Here is a 24,157-nt window from a genome sequence, read left to right as displayed (position 1 = left end):
CTGTCATAAACAGCTGAAACAAATATTATTACAATATTACAGACACTCATTCTGTGCCTATGGTTGCAAAACTCATGATGTGCAAAAGGCATACCCAATTTTTGCTCAAAGCATCAAGTGGTAAAATTTTTGCTAGTAAATATTATCACTTGAGATTTTTTTAGTAAAATTAAACTAACTCAGAAAACCTCTTGAGTAAAATATATGGCAAACACCACCCAGGTCTTAGAACTTTGACAGCCCCAGAAGCCCTATCTGTGGCATAGTTGTTAGAACATAGGATTGGGAACAAACGGCCTATATCTGAGTCTAGAGCAGCTTGCGTGACCTTGTGCAAATTACTAAATGTCATTGTGCCTCAGATTTCTAATCTGTAAAATGGGAGAATAATGGTTCCTACCTTGTAGAGTGGTTTTGAGGATTAAATGGAGTAATTAATATAAAGTACTTAGAATAGTACCCAGAATTTAATAAAATACTTAATAATGGGGTATTAGCTATTATTATTGAAGTTACCAAGCCATACTGTGGCCTTTTTATGATACTGCCAAAACTCTTTAAAGTGAGGTTTTACAACCATACTATATTTTTAAAATCCCTTCCTTTTATGTCTTAAGGCAGATGATAAATGTAAAGGCAGAAATTTTGCTCTCTGGGCTGTATATCTGTCTCATGTTATATGGCAAACTGTGATTGATTTTAAATAATCTACTGGGACAAAATGTTATAGCCTCTCACATATATGATGGCATTTTATCTCACAAAACCCTGTTGGGTAGTTATTCTTATCCCTATTTTACAGATGAGAAAACAGTTTCTGAGAGAGAAGTAACTTGCCCATGGTCACACAGCTAGGGAAGGGTTGTAACCATGCTACAGGCCCAGGTGTGTCACATTCGCAAGCCAGTGCTTTTTCTACTACGGAAAGTATATTGACCTAGCATGGACTTGGCATAATAGAAATAGGAGTGGAAATCACAGCAGAGTAATTTGTATTAGAGACAGGTAATTACAGCTGTGTGTGTGTGTGTGTGTGTGTGTGTGTGTGTGTGTTTATGTGTTTCTAGTAATTCAATATAGTTTCTCTCTCCCCAAAGTGGTAGGTGTGGGGTTGTGATGGGTGTTGAATCTTTTCTTTTGAGTGGTTTTATTAGCAACACACAAATTACACTACAAAACTCAGTGCTGAGAGCCCAGTCACTGCTGACTGTGAATTGGGTGGGACTTGCAACCATCTCTGGGATTGGCCTCTTTTCCCCTCTCCTTAATCTTACCCTTGACCCTTGAGTGTGCCAGTTTCTCCTTTGGTGGTCATCATACTCATGACTTTTATGTTAGTAATCAGATCAAAGTTGGTTCTCCTTCCTTCAGATGGGGCCAAAGTCACATAGTTATCATTATGATGACAGGAGTGCTTTCAAAAAGGAAAGCAGCCATGGGCTTCATTGCAATAGATCGCTGAGCCTTTTGTACCACCTATGGCAATCTTTTCAGCACCAGCACCTCCTAAGAATGGTTTTATTAAGCCCCTAATTGCTTTTGATTGCCAGTTGTTTCTCTGCTGTGATAAGCAGAACATCAATAACACCATTATCACAAGCCATTATCATATTGTTGATAGCTCCTCATAGCTCCTCTGTGAAGTCTGTGGTCATCAAATTGGAACTAGCTTTTTAGATCTCAGAAGAATAGAGTTTATAGCTGTCATCATAACAGGGCTCTCCACAGCATTTGTGGAACCTGTCACTGAAAAGTGTTTTGTGTGCTCTAATGGACATGTCTAGGGCTGCAGGCCGACAGGTGTTTTCACAGACTCCTCTTTCTTTTACAGCCTTGACTATCATTCCCCCTCTAAGACTAATAAATGGCCCAGGTGCACCAGTAGTGCACATACCAGGTAGACAATAATGACTTAACACAGAACTCCTCTGGGTAAGGCTTTGTTTCATGAATGTGGCTTTCACTAAAGCTTACTTTAAGAAGGCTCTTCAGGACCATAGTGTGTGTTCTCATTAAGATGAAGGGCTGCAGAAGCCCATTTTTCCAGCTAAGTCTGAAGTTCTCAATACCTTTCCCCCAAATCCTCCAGTGGTTTTGAAATCCTCTCGGTGCAGTGAAGCATTAGGAAAAGCAGAGATGATCTTCTGCTTGGAACATGGCCACATGGGCAGAGAACTGGATACAGGGTAGGCAAGGCCCGAGATTCTCATGCACTCTTGGATCAGCATGTCGTGAGGATAGTTGTCTCTAAGAGTTTCTTCTGTTAGTGGAGTCTTTAGTTTAATCTGATCATAATTATAACAGTAACAGCTAACATTCCTAGAACCTTCATTCTATGCTCAGTACTTTATATGCTGTGTCAGCTTAGGTTGTCTGGGAAGCAGATGACAAGACAGAATTAGAAATGAAAGGGAAATGCCTGTGAAGTAGAGGGGGCAGGGGGAGAGCCCCAAACCATGCTGACACCTTTGAGGGGAAGGAAGGAAGGATTGGATTGGATAGGATCAGATTGGATCATCAGACTGAAGTGCTGTTCTGAAAAAGTTTTGGCCAGGCCGATCGGGAGTCCAGGTCAAAGACCTCCTGTTGCAGGAGTCCTGCACTGGGCAGGAATGGCCTGGCTCTCACATCCCCATCATGCTTGCATTGGCTGGGAGCTGCCTGGGAAGAGCATGGCCTTGGTGTAAACCCTGAGATGGATCCTGAAGGTGCCACAGCGAGGACAGTCAGCTCACTAGGCTCCTTGCAGCAGGCTCTCTCCTGAAGGTAGTCGTAAGTGGCATACTTCATGGCTGCCACAGCTGCATTGCTTCATTTAATTCTTGCAACAACTCTTTGATGCAGGTATTCTAGATGAACTGCATCAAACTGGAATTTAACTGGCTGGAATTCAGATAAGAAAGAGGGAGAGGATGAAGGATAAGGTGAGGGTGGGAGAAAGGAGGGGAGCATGAGTTAAGGATTTTAGGCAATTTTGCTCTACATTTCAATCAGTGAATGCGGCAGAGTGAGAATGGGCTGAGAGCTATAAATCCAGAGTTCCCCTGCTGCATTTCGGTTCCTGTGTGTCTCTCAGATTGTGAGATTCTTGTTGCTTTGAATTATTGCCCTAGACTTATAGTATTTAAAGATACATGTCTTTTATACAATGTAGTTCCTAAGTGCAAGTCAACTCTCTCATTTGGTGCTCAAAAAGAAAACAAAAAACCCAGAAGTGAAGGTTATTTTGTATGTAATTTATTATTGTGTTAAATGCTGACTTTAAAACCCAGGTCTCTTGAAAGATGGAACTGTTGTGATATCCTAACTTGATACTAGAGGAAACTGAGGCTTAGAGAGATGAAGTAATTTCTCCAAGGCCATGCAGCTAATAAGTAGCAGAGCTGGACTCTCTGACTATTTTTAGCTATGCTTCATACAGCCTTTCCTCTGCACAGCAATTATAATCCCTCCTCCTCCACTGATGATAAACACATTAGGTGCAAGGGAACAGCTGAGGGGCCGTTCCTTTTTCTGGTATTCTAGCAAGACCTGTCTTACTAAACAGAATTCCTGAGTTATGTACAAGTCAAAATATATACCAGTTTTAGGAAAAGGAATGAGCTATAAAAATTAAAACAAAAAAGAGCCCACCTCTCTCATCTGTTATGGGATACAGATTTATCTCCTCCTGCTGTTTTTTTTTATTATTTTTAAATTTTTTTTAAAATTATTTTTTTTTATAGAAGGTCCCAAAACTCTTGAGTCCAAAGAGTGGGACTTGGGACTGATTTATCTGTTATTTTACATGATCCAATCTAATTAATTTAACTTCACACAGGGGAGGAAACACATTTTGTCTCAAATTGACCTCAGAAGTCATCAATTCTTAGCAGTAGCCTGCCCTGCTGTTGCAGGCTGTTGAATCATTTCTCCTGTGTCCCAGGCCATAAAGCAGCCAGCTGTGCTAAAGCGTAGAGGATACTACCAATTTGGTGTGTCATCCTTCCAGTGATGGGCCTTCTGCAGACTCAGTGTGTGTTGCTCAAAGGAGTGACTTCTATGTGACAATTTCTACCCCTGCCCCCATTCCAGCTGTCACTTCTGTCGTGGTTCTTCTATCTTCCCTCTCTCCCATTTCTTGTCTAGGATAAAGTACAGCTCATTGCTGGTCAGACTGGGACCAGCCAAACGTTGCTGTGGAACACAGCACAGTGAGCTTTGTAGAAGGCCCAGTCCCTAAATCTTTTCAGTTGGATCCACTATTGTGTTTCGGATCACACCTATACTTTTTGCCCCAATACCAAAGCATGGAGGGGAAACAGGGAGGCACTAGGGTGGCTAAAGACAAGGCAAAACTGAGCAGGAGTGCAGAGTGTCTTTTTTCAGAGTGAGGGTGGTCAGGCCACCAGCCCTTCTGCCTCCCTGTTGGTAGATAAGCAGAGATCCACAGGCAGATGAGGGAGCAAGGGGCAATGTCCTGCACTGTGAGATGGCCTGTGCCCTGCTGTGCTGCTCCGGAGCTTCAGGGTGAGAGTGGTAGGGTGGCCCATGCTGACTTTTACGGAGCTGATAGGACTAGTTGGAATGGTACCTTTGGGGCTTTTATCACCAATAACCTTCTCCTCACACCAAACACCAATCCCTGTCTCCCCAGCTATCATCAGAGCTGAGGTGCCCTGACCACAGGTGCAGAAAAAAGTCTGCAAAACATGAAAATCCTCCCAAACAGTCCTTGCAAACATAAAAATATAAATGTCCATCCCACTATTTTTTGATTCAATTATTCAGAGAAATTTAGTTTACTATTTTTATTATTTTATTCACTTGAAAAGGGGGAGTGAATACAATTTCATGGTATCCAGCCCAGGAGGAAAAGGGTGTGACACACCTGGGACACTGTTAGAGGTGCTGTCCTTCCTACATAACCTGCTAATCTGGAAGCACATGGGTCCACCTCATACCTGGGAAAACAACAGTCATAGTTAATAACCCAGAACTACTGTGCAGCAAGCATTCTGGTGCTGTGCTGAGCCCTTTACGTGCCTCATCCCATTTCATCCTCACAGGCACTTTATGGGGTTAACATCTTTCATCCCATTTTAACAATGAGAAACTATGAAGCAGAGAGAACAGCTATTAGCCTAGGTGACCCAGTCCAATGACATAGCTGTGATTCATACCAGCAAATATGCACGGTGTCAACTAATAGACATTTGGGATAAGTATAGAAGTTAATGTAGAAGTTAACAAAGGAGAAGAAAAGGAGGTGCTGGGGACCTAAGGGACAGCTCCAAAATATGTGAAAATGGACTATGATCTGATGACTTAAAATCATATTTGAGACACAGGGACAGATTTTCCACTTTGTGGGATTTGAATAAGAATAAAGCTAGACCTAGGGTTGAAAACAGTAACCTGCAGTAAAGAAATGTGTATCACAAGGGCTACCTCTTGGAATGTGAAAATTTTTTCTCTTCATGAACCAACAAACCTCCCTGAAACTGCAGGATTTTCTTTCCTAGACTATTGGACATGTAGTGTGTAAAGAGATTAAGTAGTTAATCAAGAGCAAGCGGAGGGGATTGATTGCAGGCGGCCTCCCCCGCACATGGCTGGAATTCTAGAAATGGATCATAGCAGAGGGAGTACTGGTCTTACCAGCTCCTGAAAAATCCATTGCCCCATATTCTTGGGTAGGCATCACGTCGCTGCTCCATCAGCCCCACTTTCTTTTTACACCTCATCATCTTTTACATTTCCAAACTGTAATCCAAAATGCTGTAAGAGTTCTGTCATTGGATACCTATGAATGTCTTTGAAACCCTAAAGCAACCCCGCAGGCTCTGACTTGCTGTGAACCTGGGCATTAATAAGAGACAGCTGCAGTTAGAAGGTTTTAATAATGCAGAGTAAACAAGGCATTAGCAGTGAAATGTGGGCGCATAGACAGTCACGTTTCAGCGATTCTGAATTCAGTGACAGAGGCGTTTAGTGTTATGGGAGCCGGGGGGCTTGTTTGCAGTTTGCCTTTTACAGATGTGGCTCTGTATTCCTCTTACTACACACACTTTAAGGCAGAGGGCAACCATCAGCAATGAGCTAGATGTTATGATTTCAGCTTCCTGATTTCAGGGCAGCCCCACAAAGGTGCCATTGGTTCTGCCCTATGGTTTTGTTCTAAACAACATCCTCTGCCTTCCTATGAATTATGAATGCAGATAAGCAAGGGCTTGGCTTCTAATGAGATCAAGCTGAGATGTGAAAGTTACATCTGGGTGTACAGAAAATGAATAAGGTCACCTTGGTGTCTGTCTTCTGTAACTTAGTTACATTTTTCAGGGCCGTAGTGGATAAAGTTTGAAGGAGAATGGATAACAGCTTAGTAAAGCAACTTGCAGAAAAGAAGATGGGTGGGTTGTTTCTTGGATCGTGCACTTATACATCACATATTTGCGTGTTCTAGACACTGGGGATATGGTAGTGAACAAAACAAACACAGGCCCACCTTCACGGACATCTCAGTCTCATATATTTAAATTGTATTTATGGACTGACAGTTCCTAAATGTGTGTCTTCCATTCTTCATTTCTGTCTCCACACAACTCTAGACTCACATATTCAGTCTGCCTGGGAGTGGGGTTAGGAGTCAGGAGGACTTCTAACAGACATCCGGAGCTGAACTACTCATGTATCCCAGCCCTGGTCCAAATCAGCTCACCCTGGGTCACCCTTGACTCATATCCTTTCACTCACATTCACATCCAATCCATAAGCAAAACCTAGTGGCTTGACATTCAAAGTGTGTTTAGAATGTGACCACTACTTAGTACCTCCACTCCTACTGTCAAAGCCACCATGACCTCCCAGTAGACTGTTGCAATAGCTTCTAACTGGTCTCCCAGCAACACCCCCCAAATAAGAGCAACTAGGAAACGAAGAGGCTAAAGTGATAGAGAAAATGGACATTTGGGGAGCTTGGGGAGAGCTAATGAGAAAGACTCAAGGAAAGTTTCTAGGAGTGACTTTCCAGCTGTGATCTGAAGAGAAGAAAGTGGCCAGCCCCTAGATATAAGGAAAGAGAGCTGGGAGAGGATGTTTCACCTCTGAGGGAACAGTATGTGAGAAGACCCAAGGTCATGAAAGGGCTGGGCAACCTCGAGAAACCACATACTTAGCAAGAAGATAATATGTGGTTGGAGAAGTCAGACCAGCCATATATAAACCATGAAGACCTTGTAAAAGGAGTGGATTTTATTTTAAGCAAAGCCAATTCAGTGAAGGGTAACTAAAAGCAAATCTTAAGATGAATCTATGGTGATAGGAATCAGAACAGAAGTGCATGTGGAGGGAGTGTGGGGATTGTCTGGAAGGAGGCCTGAGGGAACTTTTGGGGATGATAGAGATGTTCTTTACTTTGTTTTGGGTTTTGCCTATGGGTATATACATTGTTTGAAACTCACAGAATTGTATACCTAAGATCTGTGCATCTGTATCCTGTATGCAAATTTTATTTATTATTATTATTTTTTAATAAATAGGAAATTACTTTCTCAACATACAAATGAAGGAAAACATCACAAATTGAATTTAAAGTCAATTGATAAGGGACAAATTTAGAGACAGAGATTGATATCCTTAATGCATAAAGAACTCTTAAAAATGAATTAGAAATGAATTAGAAAAATCTTAACAGAAATTTGGTGAAGGACATGAGCAGACAAGTCACATACCCAAAAGAAACACACATGACTATAAATACATTCTAAGATGTTCTTGTGGGTGCGGGAGGTGGCCCACAGCCCCAGTCTCAGGGCCTTGGGTGTTCTCCTTTGCTTGCCTGCCAAATTTTATCTCAATAAATTTTATCTCATCAACAGAAGAAAAACTACAAGGAAATTGCAATGGAGTTGTGATATTCATAAACACATATGAGCCATATAAGTCCTCAGTCTGTATTGAGGCCACTTTCTTGCTGCTTGTGGCCGGTGCATGACTTTGCAGCCTTAAGGAGGTGCTGGGTACACTCAAATGAGGTCTCTCAGGGAAAATAAGCTGGGCCCAGGATGACTGTGGGTGCGTAGGGCAGAGGGTTCTGCACAGTTTGGTGGCATTTGCATCCCTGTGGCATGACTGTAAGAGGAAAGGTGACCAAGAGGTGAAAGAAGTCAGCACCTTCACATCCTCTGACACAAGGGACCGTTGAGTGGGAGGATGTACCTGGAGTCTGAGTCGGATGAAGCTCAGCCGAGTGCTTCTCTGTGGCTGGAACTGTAATGGAAGATTATGTCCACTTTGCACATACACTTGTAGCTCTGTGCCTGCTCAGGGTTGTTCAGCAGAGGGAGAACGTGGTGGCAGGCCTGGCTGCACACTGTGGAATCAGTCGTGCCTCCCTTCCCACTCACTCTGAGCAGCTTTCAGTCACTGGAAACATAAGGCACTTTTGTAGCTGTGAAATTCTGTGTGTGTGTATTGCTATCTGCCAAGTCTCTCTGGGTATGCCTTTGGGAGTCAGCATAGCCCACCAGCCAGGAAAGTGCTGAAGGTGCTAGATGTAGACAGATGGTTGAGTTTCACTCCCTCCAGGTGGAGGAGCAGTGAGCAGAATAACCCTCTGGGAGGCTCTTGAGAATGTCTGATAGATATACAGTCTCGAAGGGATTGTTGGTGCCCAAACTGAGCCCTTATCCCAAACTAAGGTCTTAATGGCTGCTGGGTACTTTTCACTCATTCGTACGTACTTTCACAATTCATTATCACCAGACACAACATTGTATATGGATATCATTTTACAGATATCACTCGAGATCTTTTCCTTATTGATCCATATATTCAGCTTCAATGAAAACTATAAATTGTTTTCATTTACCTAACTTTTAGACTAAACTTTCTCCCATTGGTTTATCATCTCTAAGTCTTTAAGTTTTGGAATTGCTCAACATTTTTCTTAAACAAATGCTTTAAAATTGCTTTAAAAAAAAGCAACCAACTTAAAATTCTCTTTCTCTTTCACTCATTTAGTGAGAGACGTTCACTGGGGAAGGTGGGGGAGGGAGGGATGCGGCGTCTTGTGTGTGGATGCCTCGACTTCCTCTGGCTCTGTCCTCTGCCTCTTCATCTGCAACAAGACTCGATTTCATAGACTTGGGACAAACAAACCTTGTGGGACTAGGCTTCTCCCATGAGTGGGTTCTTAGAGGTTTGTTCCCTAAGAGGTGTGGCCAAGCCTCTTTTCCTTCCTTGCTTCACCTTTTTAATTGGAGTTTGATGGCAGCTTAAGCCGCTCACCATGACCAGAGTCACTTGGATAAGTGACTGTCATCAACAGCTTGAGAGACAAATTGTTTCAGAAAAGGATTATCTTTCCCAGAATGGTGGGCTAATGCATTTGTCTTCCTCATCTTTGTATATATTTGGCATATAACTGGTATTTCATTAGTGTTTTCTGAATGGAATACAACTGGGTAATGAAATGACACATTATTTTCTTGGGGATTAAATTGTTCACCATGACTAGCTCCAAGATGAGGAGATAATCTGATTTATTGAGTCAAACAGAACTGTCTGATAACTAAATGAAGGTCTGTGCAGTGTGAGTGTTACTATCCTGTGAAGGCCTCATCTGGTTTCCTCTATTGACACACTTACTTGCTGCTGTCTAAACTTTTACTATTTGAAATTAATTCTTCTGATATGAAGTTGTATCTCTTATGAAACACAAATATCCTGAGAGAGATAACACAGAAACCGTATCAATCATTTTGGCTTTAATGGATCTGTGATATTTTTTCTTGATAGAAAGCAGATTTTAATAGAGAGGCGGATAAAAAAAAAAGTATGAAGGCATTGTAGCTCATTGTGGAGAAAATGCACTACTTGAGATGGAGAAAGGAGGGTTTTAAAGGTTCACACTCTTTTTTTTTTTTTTTTTTTGTCTTTTTCGTGACCGGTACTCAGCCAGTGAGTGCACCGGCCATTCCTATATAGGATCTGAACCCACGGCGGGAGCGTCGCCGCGCTCCCAGCGCTGCACTCTCTGGAGTGCGCCACGGGGCTCGGCCCAAGGTTCACACTCTTTGACCCAATAATTCCACTTCTGAGTGGCTCACCTAAAGAAATAATAATACACATGGTGAAAAGATTTATATGCAAAAATAGTCATTGAAATGCTATTTACAACAAAATAAAATGGAAGCAACCTAGGTGTCCAGTGGTAGGGGTATGGATAAATATGTATAATGTAGCTTTACAGTACAGTATTGTTCTGCTTAAGCTGCTCTTCAGAACCTGGGCTTAGAAGCACAGATGAAGAGTCCACCCCTCTCCACCCAGCAACTCCTTAGCTACATCTAGTCCTCAGGCTGCATTATGTTTCATATATATCTCACCAAGGAAAGGTTCTTAGATGTTCTTCATGAATTTGCACACTGGTTCCTCAACAATATCGTGAGCTCCTCCGGTTTGGAGCCTGGCCTTCTACTATATGTATGTGTAATGAAGTGACTAAAAAGAGTTCAGGCTCTGGAGACATACTGCCTGTTTCATCTCTTGCTAGTTGTGTGATCTTGGTCATATTATGGAACCTGTTTGTGCCTCAATTTTCTCAATTGTTAAGTGAGGAGAAAAATAGCACCACCTTGTAGAGTTTAAATGCATTAATACATGCAAATTGATATGGCAGTGGAATATATTAAGATCTTAATAAAAATTAGTATTCAATCATTCATTCATTCAATAGTATTAGGATTATTTCTGTCCTCCCCAGACTCCTGTATAGTATTCACTAAACTTTGAGTTAGAAAGATATAATTGATGTGTCCCAGCCATCCAAGTCCTGTCTCTGGATCTTGCTGTTTCTGTTGCATTGATTCAACTCAAACAGTTGTTGAGAATCTCCACACTCTGTGGCAGGCACAGTGATTGGAACTCTTTAATCTTCTATGTCTCTTTCCATCTCCTATTTCATCCCATCCTATCCAACTCTCTTCTTCCATTCATTGGGTGTTTCCAATGAGCCATACACCATACTAAACTTTTTTATTACTTCATTTGCTTCTCATAAGATCCCTGTGTGAGATAGAGGCCACTGTTTTTCTCACTTTACAATTAAGGAAGCTGAGGCTCAGAGAGGTTAACTGACTTGACTGAGACCACAGAATTAATGACTAGTATGCTTTTTCCTTTGCTTTCCCAGTAACAATGTATTTTGAGTGGGGGACAGCCCCACTGTCTAACTGGAGGTAGACTATAGCCTAAGGAGTTAATGCCACTCTTCTGTTTCACTTCCTTGGAAATCACAGAAGTTGGAAGAGATTTGCACAGATGTGCATTTAGCATTTTTCATGTGCCAGGGGCTGTGCTAGGTGCTGGGGACATAAAAATAGAAAATACTTGGTTAGTGACCTCGATTTGTTTAGTGTCTCAGTTATCTTTTCCTTTATAATGAAACATACTAAAATTTAGTGGATTAAAGAAATGACTTATCATATCTCATGATTCTGTGGGTAATCCATGTTCACCAGGCAGTTCTTCTGCTCCATGTGATATTGTTTAAAGTCACTCATTGGTTGCATTCTGCTGGGAGCTTGATCTTGGGGATCCAAGATGGCCTCACTTACATGTCCTACGTGGTGCTGGCTGTTGGATTGGGTCCTCTGTTTTCCTCCCATGGCCGCCTATGCTCCAGGGCCTCTCACCATGTGATCTCTCCAATAGGATAGCCTGGACTCCTTTGCATGGTTGTTGACTTCCAAGAGAGTGAAAATGGAAGCTACATGGCTTCTTAAGGCCTAGTTACAGGAGTCACACAGCATCATTTCCACCACATTCTATGGGGCAAAGCAAGTTACAGGGTCAGCTCAGATTCAAGGGGCAGGGAAAGAGACTCCATCTCTTGATGTGAGGAATGGCATAGGAGCACAGCGATGGGAGGGTGTGTTGTAGTCATTTGTGAAAACATCTTCCACACTCACTGCCTATCTAGCTCTTTAGCTAGAAGAACAGGGTTTTAGAGCTATAAGGCTCCTTGACTATCATCTGGTTCAACCTCTGTTATGGTCTGAATGTTTGTGTCCTCCTCAAATTCAGATGTTGAAATCTAATCACCAATGTGATAATATTAGGAGGTGGAGCCTATTAGGAGGTGATTTGGTCATGAGGGCTCCGCCCTTGTGAATGGATTAGTGCTCTTATAAAACAAGCCCAAGGGAAGCTCCCTTCTGCCATGTGAGGTCACAGCGAGAAGGTGCTGTCTATGAACCAGGAAACAGGCCCTCACCAGATACTGAATCTGCCAGTGCCTTGATTTTGGACTTCCCAGCCTACAGAACTGCGAGAAATAAATTTCTGTTGTACATAAGCTACCCAATCTATGGCATTTTGTTATAGCAGCCCAAATGGACTAAGACAACCCACTAATTTTACAGATGTAAAAACCCAGACCTGGGAGGTCAAGCCACTGGCTTAGGTCAGGTCAGCACACTCAGTGGAGGAGCCAGGCTTAGAACCTGGGCATCCCTGGTTGGTGTCATCACCTGTGTATGCCAATGTGTGCTTTGCTTTTCCTCCAGCAGAGGATGTCTCTCTGCTGAGCTCCTCTCTGATTCAAGCCTAAGTTTGGAGAACACAAGGGTGCAGAAGAAGGAAAAGGTCTGTTTTACCTTCTTCTGTTTCTATGCCTGGTACCTGCCTCCCTATTCCTGGATGGGGAACCAGGTTCTTTAATCAGTGATTTGGCCTCATTAGGCAGCATTGACCAGACCTGCCTTTCTCATTATTGCCTCTTCTATACATTCTGAGCCTACAACAACGCTGGATTTTACCACATGCATAAAAAGTGGCTGCCCAAACCCCACCAGATGTTATAAAATAAAATCCAATACATTTATGTAACATTTTAGAATCATCTGTTAGACTACAGTACATTTTAAAAAAAAATTCACAATTACTGCAATATGAAATGTGTTGCTTGTTTTAAGTGGAGCAGGTGAAACATACATTATTAATTTCCCTCAGTTTAACCACAAACTTGAAAATAATTAAGAGTTTCCGTTTTCCCAGATCACTAGGATTCTGTTTTGGCTTATTTCCAGTCTGCTGGGTGGAGGACAGGTGTTTATTTTGTATCAAAGACAATGTTTGTTATCAAATACAGTTCTGGGATTCCCCCAACCCTCATTGGGGATGTCTGAGTCTTACTGAGGGTTAAGGTAAATGACGAAAGCTATTCTTAACTTTAGGACTCCTTGAAGAGCATAAATTTCCAAAAAAGAACTAGTAGAGACTCTCCAGGAAAAAATATTCACCTGATTCCTCCTGTATTGAATAAATTGTAGATTGAATAAAATTTTTTAAAAATTAAAATAGCATTTACTATTTTTGTAAATTAAATAAGTAATATTTGTTTATTATAGAACATTTGGAAAAGACATAAGCACACAAAGGAGAAAATACAGATCACTCATAATCTCGCCTTTTAGTCAAGACCACTGTTAACATTTTAGTATACATTCTTCCCATCAGAGAGATAGAGCAATAGATCTAGAAACTGATGTGAAGAGAGAAGTGTAGGTATATGAGGGCACTTCAAAATGTTCATGGAAAAATAGAATTAAATTACTATACAAATCTTTCCATGAACTTTTTGAAGGTACATATAGATAGATAGATGTTTTTCTTTTAAAAAAATGAGTCATACGGTGAAATAATTTTACAACCACATTTTTTTCATGCTTTGATTTGTTTTGCCTAAATGCAGCAAGAACATTTTCCATGTCATTAAGTATTCTTTTACCATACAGGGAAAGTAAATTTTTCTCTCTTGTTTTGACAGGACAGTGATATTGAAGCATTGGTCAGGTGTTTGGAAAATGTCCTGGGTTGCACCTCTCTAGGTGAGTAAGTTCGTTCAGATTTCAAAATATAGTGACATCTACTGATTCTATTGGAATATCCAAGAAGTAGAAAGCTTGGATGGAATCTTACAGATGTTTCAGTTCAACCTCCTCGTTTTACAGATTAGGAAGTTGAGTCCAACAAAGGTTGAGTGTCCGGGCCAAGGGCCAGGAAACTCAAAGAAGAATTGCTTATTATTATTGCGAGTGACTCTCAGTCTCCAAGGATGAAATAATTGCAGTTCACATGTGATCAAATGGTGGCCTGGCAGTGCATAATAACAGTTTTTACATTCCCTGGAAGAGGAATCTCCCTATCTAACTTGTCCTGTAGAAGCAGATTGCATTCAGTCAAGCTGAAAGGACCATCACTCTGAAGGTCAGGCAGTTATTGGAAGAGATTTGGTCTGAAAAACAAAACTGAAATTTCTTTAGCATTGTCAATCTTGGTAAATGGGATTGCTGTGCTTCAAGGATAATACTGTAGTTTCTCCTATTTTTTTTTTAATCCAAAAAGCCCAGTTGTGATAACTTCTAGCACTAGAGGATAAATTGTCACACAGAGTGTTCTTACAGGTCCTAGATGAAAAGGGCTGAGATTCTTTTTTCTTTTAAATTTGATAGTGAGTTTTTATTTTTAAAATTTCAATTGCATAACCAAAAGCAATCTCTTCAAAGGGAATGGCAGAAATAAAGATGAACAATTAAGTTTTCAGGTGGGCAAATGTTTACAACCATTTTACTGGGAGCTTCATGTACCATTTATAGCCTTTTTCTAGCTTATTCCACGTCTCCATGTGGGAAGCCTCAGTCGTAACTTAGCTCTTTGATGTTCTTTCCTGACCATCACCCTGTGGTCTGTTTAATTACGTATCAATAACAATTGTCAAGTATGGACTTAAAGACTAGAAAGGCTTTCCTTTGACCAAGTTACTTTCCGTCGCTGGAACCCAGTTATATTGGATCAGTAATTTTCAAACTTGGCTCCTTGGGGACCACCAGGATTGGGCAAGGTGAGGTGTACTGAGAAAGATGTGGGCAGAAGTCATGTCTGTACTGTTCATCTCTGTTTTCCCAGAGTCTAACACTGTGTCTGGTGCAAAAGAGGCCCTTAACAAATATTTTAAAATATTTTAAAGAGAAATTAGATGCAAACCCTGTTCCTTTACTAGCTTCAACAAAAATAGTTTCACTCTTATCTGTCTTGTAAATTGAATTTCTACATAAGATTATGCCTTGAAACAGATAGATTTCACTACAAAAAAGTATAATAGCACCGGATTGAATAGGTGATATCTAAATTCTCTTCTAGACTGTATGAGTTTATAGAAATAAGCAATACAAACATGGAATAAAAATACACATTTATCTCTGCCTGGAGCCGCACTAAAGTGACAAAAAAGGAATAAAGCTGATATAAACCTACAGGAAAAAAGGGAACAAAGGTGAGCTGTTAGTGAATTTGAGAAAATAGAAAGCAGATGGATGGGTGGTAACTGATTTAGAAAACAGACAAAACTGAAAGCTAAGTGCGTACGATGTGTGTGGGAAGGAAGAGAGGGTAAGAGGTAGGCTAGGAGAAGCAAGCCAGCTAAACCCACAGAATCTCAGAAAGGTTCATGAGTTGGAGGCCCCCATTACTTCTAAAGGCAAGATATGGGTGAAGATGAAAATGGGATTGTTGACAGTATAAATAAGGAGCAAAAGACCTTGGGTCACTTTCCCTCCACTAGCAAAGCCAGAGGATTCCTTTCCACAGTCAAGGCAGAAGAAACTAGATTTGATTTTGGGGGACATTGAATCAGGGAGACTCTGGATTTGTGGATACCAGAAACACCAAAAGGCAGAGTGATCTGATGAAAACAGGGGAATGAAGTGAAAATCTGCATGCTGAGTGATGAAATCCCCAGGCACCACCTCTACCTGACCTCTGAAACTAGCAGAACAGCATGGACCCCTTCAGAAGATATCCTCTGAAAGCATTTACCAGTCTGAAAATCCTAAGGATCTACACATTTACCTACAAAAATGACAGGGATGAGCCCTAACAGTTGATAATCCCTGAATCCACAGAAAAAGCTTAAATTGGCTTTTGATACTTCACACTTAAATATAAACCTATAGCCAGGTAGCAGCTGATATATGAGAAAATCTAATGAAAAAGGGAGAAATCAAAACAGAAATGTGTAAAGAACTCAGGAAACAGATAATGTAGGGAAGAAAATAAAAGTCCAAAAAATTATTATTAAAATTCTAAAAGATGTCATAGACAATATTATCTATAAGAAACATTAACAAAATGTAATATACAGAGAATAAGAAAGAACTCTTGAAATTATAATTTTAATAGGAGAAATAAAAAATCCAGTAGAATATTTGGGAGATAAAGTTGAGGAAATTTTCCAGAGTATAATTAATAAATGATAAGAAAACAAATGACAAATACAGGTGGTTCAGTACCTAATTAATAAAAATTCCAGGAAAAAAGAACAGAAAAAGAAGAAATTTATCAAAGAAATAAGAAAAATGTCTACAGAGAATAAAACAGATCATTTATGAAGTATCAGGAAAAAGAATGGTGTTTTATTTTTTTAACAATACTGCAAGCTAGAAGACAAAGTTGGAATGAACCTAGAATTTTTTTTTATTTATCTATAACACCAATCAAGTGTGAGAGAGGCATAAAGACAATATCAGGCATGGAATCTCAAAAATGAGTCCTCAAAAACTATGGAAAGCAGTATGGAGGTTTCTCAAACAGCTAGAGATCTTCCATACAATCCAGCAATCCCACTTCTGGGTATATACCCAGAGGAATGGAAATCATCATTTCGAAGGGATACCTGCACTCCCATGTTCATCGCAGCTTTGTTTACAATAGCCAAGACATGGAACCAACCTAAATGTCCATTGACTGATGATTGGGTAAGGAAACTGTGATATACATACACCGTGGAATACTACTCTGCCATAAAAAAGAATGAAATTCTCCCATTTGCAACAACATGGATGAGCTTGGAGAAACTTATGTTGAGTGAAATAAGCAAAGCACAGAGGTATAAATACCACATGTGCTCACTCATAAGTGGGAGCTAAGAGAAAAGAAGGAAGGAAAGAAAGACCACAGTGGTGTATTGGACTTGCAGAGGGAGAAAGCACGCCTAGGGATACAAAGTGGAGTGCGGGAGTTGGGGGAGGGGGAGGGATGATGGGGATTATTGGGTGGGGACACAGGGTACAAGTGCAATTTGTGGTAATGGGTATGCTGCCAGTATGAATTTGGCCTTCACATCTTGGGCACGAGGGGTGACAATCAGCTTTGTATCTTATGATATTCATAACCAATTTAAAAAAAGATAGTTTGACTCCTAAAAAATCAAAATGAAACAAAACAAAAACCTACCTCCTATAACTTTTCTTAGAGCATATCCTCTAGGAACTTCCTATCAAAAGATAGGAGTAAACCAAAAAAGAAGAAGATATGTACTTCAGGTGATAGAAGATCCAACATAGGATGGAGATTAAGGGGATTCCCAGAATGATGATAAAGGCAGGTGCCTGTATGACAGCTGGGCAGCAGCCCTGAGAACAATGCATTCAGACTGGAATGGGACAGAGGGCTCCAAGGAGTGAATGTATATCTCCTAGGGAGGAATGGAACTAATGGATGAAGTACAATGAGAGGAGTTTTCGGTTCTTTTGGAAAGTTTAGGCACAAATTAGAAGTAGTCAGAAAACTAAGCAAAAATCCAAGGCAATTATTAACCCCTGAATAAACAAAAAGTTACAAAAGAAAGAGAATATAATCTGTAAACATTAAGGGCTTAGCTATGTAATACAATATTTACATAGTCATAATAATTTAAATATTGAATTGTTTAAAAATTGTGATATAACTATATTGGAAAGATGGGGGAACAGAAAATATTTGTCAGCTTGTGTATGTGTGTTTAACCAAGAGAGGAAAGAAAGAACAAAACTCACTTTCTTCATACCTAATAGGAAGTCCATAGATAGTCTAAAATAGAAAATTTTTAAAAAAAAGTTGTGTAAACATGATATAGATAAAGGTAAATACCCAAAAAGGGTTAAAGAGTTGAATATGGTTGACTTTGGGGAGTGGAAGTTGGAGATGAGGCAGGGAGCTGCTTTTTTCTTTACTTGTAAGCTTTGACTTTTAAAAGTACTATGAACATGAATTCTTGGATTAGAAGTCAATTAATTAAAAAAAAAAAAGAGAGATGAGTGTTGGAAAGCAAAGAGCCTAATTCTGTTCTCCATTACCTTAGTGGGTCTACTATCAAGGCTGGATTAAGACTTTTGGACATCTTAATTACTGAGAAGATTACAATAAACCTAAATTTGTAAATTGTAAAAACAACAAAAAAAGCTAAATTGTAAAATGAAAAATTACATGTACCCTGAAGTTAAAAGAGCTGCTTTCCAGATTGTCTGACTGAGAGATTCTAAGTTCATCAAAGCTGAATGTTTTTCTGTTTGGGGTGTCTCTGCTGTGCTTGTGTCCTAGCATCCGCTTGGATAACTTAGGACATTTCAGTGCTGCCTCCATGGAAATTGCTAAAGTGCTTGCTGCCTAAAACTGTAGAAGAGTGCTTCTTATGGTTGTGATGACCTCTTGTGGTGGCCTCCCATGCTCCCAGGACAGTGGCATCTAACTAATGCTGCTGCTGAGGTGGAAGGAGTCCTTTGACTATGTCTATAGACATTGAGATGATGGGAGCACATGTTTCTGAAATACCTGTCTGGGGAGGGAACTCACAGTGGGACCCTCATTACAGATGAGAACATTATTGCTTTCAGGACTCCAAGAATTTCCCTGTCATCTCATAGAAACCATGAAGACAATCTCCTCGCTTACTTTTATGGGGGATGACAGTTTGCTCAGGTAGCTGGTAAGGCAGTTTTTGCTCTAACTACATTTTTGGGAGACTCACCAGCTACAATAATAGTTAAAGCTTATTAATTACTATGGTTGTTAATAAATGTCAGAATGTTAACAGGATCCAAGGGACAATTTAAACTGAAATATATCAGAGCATAAGTATTGTCACTTAAAAATGAAACCTCTGTGAATTGAGCTAAGTAGGATTTGCTCACATTCAGCATCAGCCTGTGTATTTTGGAAATGTCCAGTTGCCTGTTGAGCATGTTAAGATGTTAAATATCTTTATGAACGTCTTCAAGTGTCTCTTGTCAACAGGAAGAAAGAACAGAGATGCATATATCCTTTCTGGCAATTTGGACCAAGCAAATTTTAACTTCGCAGCCCTGAAAATGTTGTGTGCAGTGGTCTGACCTCATTCTTGACAGCAGATTGTTTTATTTCTATTTAAGACAGGCACAGTGATATTTTCCCTTCCTACGTCACAAGTGAGTGAACTGGATGAATGTGTTAGCATTTGTGTAGCTTCAACAGGTCCTGAATTAGAAGGTGCCCTTTGCATTCCAAGTTCAGTATATTAGTCTCAAGGTCAGATTAAAGCCTTTAGATCGGTGGTTCTCACACTTGAGCATGCATCAGAATCATTTAGAGGGCTGCAAACACAATTGGTGTGTGGCTGAGAATTTGTATTTCTAACTTCCCATGTGATACTGATGCTCCCAGTCCAGACCACACATTAACTGTCTTAGTCTATTTCTGTTGTGTATAACAAAATACATGGAACTGGGTATTTTATAAAGAAAACGAAATTTATTGCTAATAGTTTCAAAAGTCCAAATTCCGAGGAACACGTCTGGTGAGGGCTCTGTCCTGGTGGTGACTACAGTGATTCAGTGTATCACAAATGATGGAGCAAAGAGAGAGAGACTCTCACGTGCTCTCCTTTTAAAGCCCTCAAAACCATGCCCCTGACCATCATTATCAATCCATTCACTACAGTATGGTCTTGCAATCTAATCACCTCTTCAAGGCTCCACCTTTTAGTTACTGTAATAGGATTTCCCACCCTCAACAGTTACAGTGTGGATTTAAGCTTCAATGAGGTTGTGGAGGTGGGGATCAGGCGTGGGGCGGGGGGATCCAATCTATAGCAAGAACCATGGCTTTAAATTCCTTAAAACCTGAAATTATTATTGTTCATACCTGCCCCAATTAATAATTCAATTAAAACAATACTGAAGTATAACATAAAATTTTTATTTTTTAAAATTATAGAGAACGTACCTATAAGCTAAGATAAAATAGCTTCTTTCTAGATTTTTTTCCTCTTTGTTTTCTGGTCTCGTCAGTGTATGCTGGGCTACCTGGCACTGTGTACAAGAGTTACTGAGCTTCCTTCTGCCTCATCCTCAGCATCTGCTGGAGACATTTAGGGAGGTCTGGCAGGTTTGAAGCATTGCATGAGGAGTTGGACGTTGAGACCCATTGGAACATAATCCCAGCCATGAGGTGGAGTCCTGGACAAACCAGTGCAAAGTTTTGTGATAATACCAGGGAGCCCCTACTAGGTGTTTTTTTTTTTTATACATGGAGGACAATTATTGTCCCAAATGGAGGCATCTCATTTCTGAAGCCCTAAATTCCCCTCAAAATTTCCCATGGGGTGCAAGAAGCAAGGCCAATCATGAACAGGATATGAGTGATTCTAGGCAGAATTAGGCGAGGGAAGGAAGAAAAAAATTAAAGGGAACAGGAAGGACTGCAAATGAGGGCATGATGGGATGGCCTAGAATGTAGGCAGTAGCTATCTCACTGAGGGCAGATACTTTAAAACATGAAATTTCTGTGATTGGAGTGTATGTTATCACTTTTCCCCTCCTTCCTTCCCTACAAAGGTTTATAATGCACACAGGATAAGCCAAGTGTCACAGAGTGATGAAGAAAACAAGGTTCCTATCTTAATGAGTTCACAGTCTAGTCAGGGCGGCAGATAATTCCAGGGCACTGTGATGAGAACAGTACACTCTGTGGACAGGGTAAATGTGTATGTGGTGGGCGGGGGGTCCACCACGGGGTGGGTGCAGCTCAAGGAAGGCTTCGCAGAGGAGTGGAAGATTTGTAATTCCTGTATCTGTGAGGGCAGGGTAGGGTCATGTTCACTGTAGTGTTCTGAGTCTAACGTACAGCATGGCACAGAGTATTTTTTCAATAATCATGTAATGAAAGGAAAGATGGAAGTAGAGTTGCCAAGAGGTCAAGCAATGTGAAATCTTGGAGGAGTGAGGCAACTGGGTATATTCTTGGAACTATCAAAAAGTTTGGTGTTGCTGGAATGTCAGTGTAAGGTATGAGGAAGGGATTGGCAAACCTGCGTGTATACAGCCAAGGCCACAGAGAACCTCATGTGCCAGGTTAGGAGTTTGAACACTATCCTATGGGTTAGGATACCACTGGTCTTTAAGAGCAATCAGAAAAGATCACCTTTAACAAGCAATAAGGAGGGTGCTTTGAAAGAATGACTTGAGATGGAGAACTGGCTATGGGCTATCGATTACACAGACAATGGATGATGTTACTCTAGGAACTATTCAGGCCTATCACTATTCAGTAGAAAGGGCAGAAGATGACCCCTTGTCTTCATTTTCTTACATCTTCTTAGAAAGGAAAATTCTGTCTCCATATTTCTTAGTAACCAGATTAGGAGTCAAGGCAACATGTGAAGTTGAACATTCCTTAATCTTTAGGACATTAGCTGTACTTCTGGAGAGCAATCATCAGCAGAATGACACAAGTCCTTGGTAAATCATATTTATAAAAAGAATTTGTAGATTCAAACTGGATGCTGTTACAGAATTAATTAGGTTATCACAGATGCTCCCAAACCCCTATGCTCAATTAAGATTAAGATTTAATTAAGATTTCTTTAGTGTTTTGACATGTCTGATTGATTTGTGATCAATCTGGCTTTTTGAAAATTGTTCCCCCTCGGTTCTTCCATTGAACCTTGGCAATAACTATTTATCTCTACTAAACAATATGAATGATATAGAGAAGGCATTGGGCTTCTGAATTCCTTAGAAACTTTTTGCTTAAATGCTTTAAACTCTAAGCCGTTAAGTGTAGGGATGACTGACAGCCATTTAACCTTGCACTGTAGTGTTTTTCACCTTGACAGAAAAGAATTTCTTATAATAATTAGAATGACTTCAATACAGTGTTTAAGCTTTGGTTACCGACACACTGACACCACTATCATTTGGAGAAGAGGAGGAATATTTTAAATTATAAACCACTCGGATTATTTTGACATGAATGCACAATATCTGTTTGCCACCATTCCTTCTGTTTATGTCTTATAGAAATTTAATAGCTTCTACAACTTCTTTAAAAGTCAAAAGAATGCAACAGGTTCAGAATCAGTGGCAATTTATGGCAAATCTGCTGTGTCTGCTACCATGCCAGACACCTTCATTTGACAGATGTGTGTGGTGATAGGGGCGTCAGGGAAAAGACTTTGCAGTATAAGTAATCCCTACAACAATATTATTAATCAATTATTAATCATTCTTATTAGTATACTCTTAGTAAAGAACATTTTGTATATTTTTATTATCTAAAAAACAGTCCCAGTAATCAAATTTACATAGCTAAAAGAGAAACTCAGCAATCATTTATTCATTTATTACTTACACATTAGTGTTTCATTGAAATTAATATAGTTGTAGAAAGAATGCTGCACATTGTACTGGGCTTGCAATGATATTTTACACCCAGATCTTGAGGACTTATGATATCAGAGTTGAACTAAGACAAGTACCTAAATAAGTACATGATGAGAAAGTAAGGATTCAGAAAAGAGGGAGACTGCTTTTAGTTGGGGGGATAGAAGTCATCAGAGAAACTTCCAGGAGAAGATAGCATCTGAAAACATCCCTGATGCCAGAATAGATTTGGCCATGTGGAATGAGGAAGACCCTACAGTAGAAAGGACAGCATGAGGAACACAGAGACAGGAATAGGCAGGAGTAGGCAGCCTTTGCTCAGAAATGGAGAGTGGTTTTATTTTATTTACCTGAATAATCACACTTGTGAAGATGATATAAATTAAGTATTTTGGTTCGTCTTGAAACCAGCCCAACCTGCTGTTACAGAAAATCAAGTTCTGTCTTTAAAGCTAAAATTCTCCATGTAGGCAGACTAGAACAACTCAACTCCCCAAACATGGGCTACTGTCTCCTCAGGGAAAGCACAAATGAAAAAGTTAGGGTCTGGCTTCCACAAATCTCTTCTTAACCTGTATCCACATTTAAAAGCTGTTATGTCAATCCAAAAACAGTTCCTCTTTTTCTTCTTACTGACAGGTGCTGTTCTTAGAGGCCTCTTCTGGTATATTAAAAAAGAAATTAAAAAACTCAAACCCCTGAACTCCTGTTGTTTTTAATCTTCTGTACAATTTGGTTGAATGTTTGTAGTGTGAAATAGCCATGTAGTAAAAATAAAGGGTTTATTTATTTCCTGTCTTCTGGTATTTATCATCTGCACTGTAAGTAGCTTATTTACTTTTCCAAGCTGACCCACTTTCTCCCAACTATTTAATTTTGGTGTAAGCAGTGGGGTGCTATTGATTTATTGAGAAGCTGCCCTATACAAAGCACTGTGGTGGGTATCATGGGGATGAGGGAAGCAGTGTAAATTTGCCTTTGGCTTTTACCAACAATAATGCACCTTTGTATATATATTTTTTGCATTTAAGCTTTACTAGAGCCCTAGAAGGTAGATTTTTTTTTGTATAGGTGAGGAAACTGCGTCACAGTTTTGTAATTTATTGAACATCACAGAGTTGGTACTCAAACCTAAGTCCTCTAAGCCACCTCACATGCTCATTCTAATATGCCTCAGCTCCCTTCCTACTGGAAAGCATTTGAGGTTGTTCTCTCCTGTATTATCATCTTCCTTTTTCTTTTCTTCTGTTTTAGTTTTTCTTCTCCAGACTCCTTATGTGCTTTGGCCTTGACACAGCTACAGTGTTAACAACTTCCTTAGATGGTGGCTTCTGCCTTGTGTCGATAAAAACAGTGATCTGAAAGAGTTGGGGATGGGCAAGAGGTAGTAGGAATGGCCACAGCATCATTTCTATTATGTCTCTTATTAAATACTCAAGTTGTTAAAGGAACCAAGACAAACATCTCTGCGCCACCAGTCCTACCTTCTCCAACCCCAGTAGCCATGTTTTTTGGGGCTGGGTTCTCCAGGAAGCAGTCTCTGACATTGAGTTAAGTGGGCATGACGCTTATGCAGGAGTGCCTTTGGGATTGATCCTGTGGACAGCAGGATGAGGCAGAGGGAAAAGCTGAGCAACAATGCAGGCCTGATAAGCCTT

General features: G+C 40.2%; 1 protein-coding gene across 1 annotated transcript in view; it reads left to right on the top strand.

Moving 5' to 3' along the window:
* NEK11 (NIMA related kinase 11) overlaps nt 1–24,157 on the top strand; it is a 266,113-nt gene that overhangs the window by 169,940 nt on the left and 72,016 nt on the right. Inside the window, exon 15 of the mRNA XM_063113913.1 lies at nt 13,814–13,874. Coding sequence (XP_062969983.1) covers nt 13,814–13,874 — 61 coding nt within the window. The remainder of the gene's footprint in view (nt 1–13,813; nt 13,875–24,157) is intronic.

The sequence above is a fragment of the Cynocephalus volans genome, chromosome 11 (genome assembly GCF_027409185.1).
Source record: "Cynocephalus volans isolate mCynVol1 chromosome 11, mCynVol1.pri, whole genome shotgun sequence".
In the NCBI taxonomy this organism is placed as follows: Eukaryota; Metazoa; Chordata; class Mammalia; order Dermoptera; family Cynocephalidae; genus Cynocephalus; species Cynocephalus volans.
The sequence above is the reverse complement of the archived record's forward strand: the minus strand, read 5'-3'. Positions and strand labels throughout refer to the sequence as shown.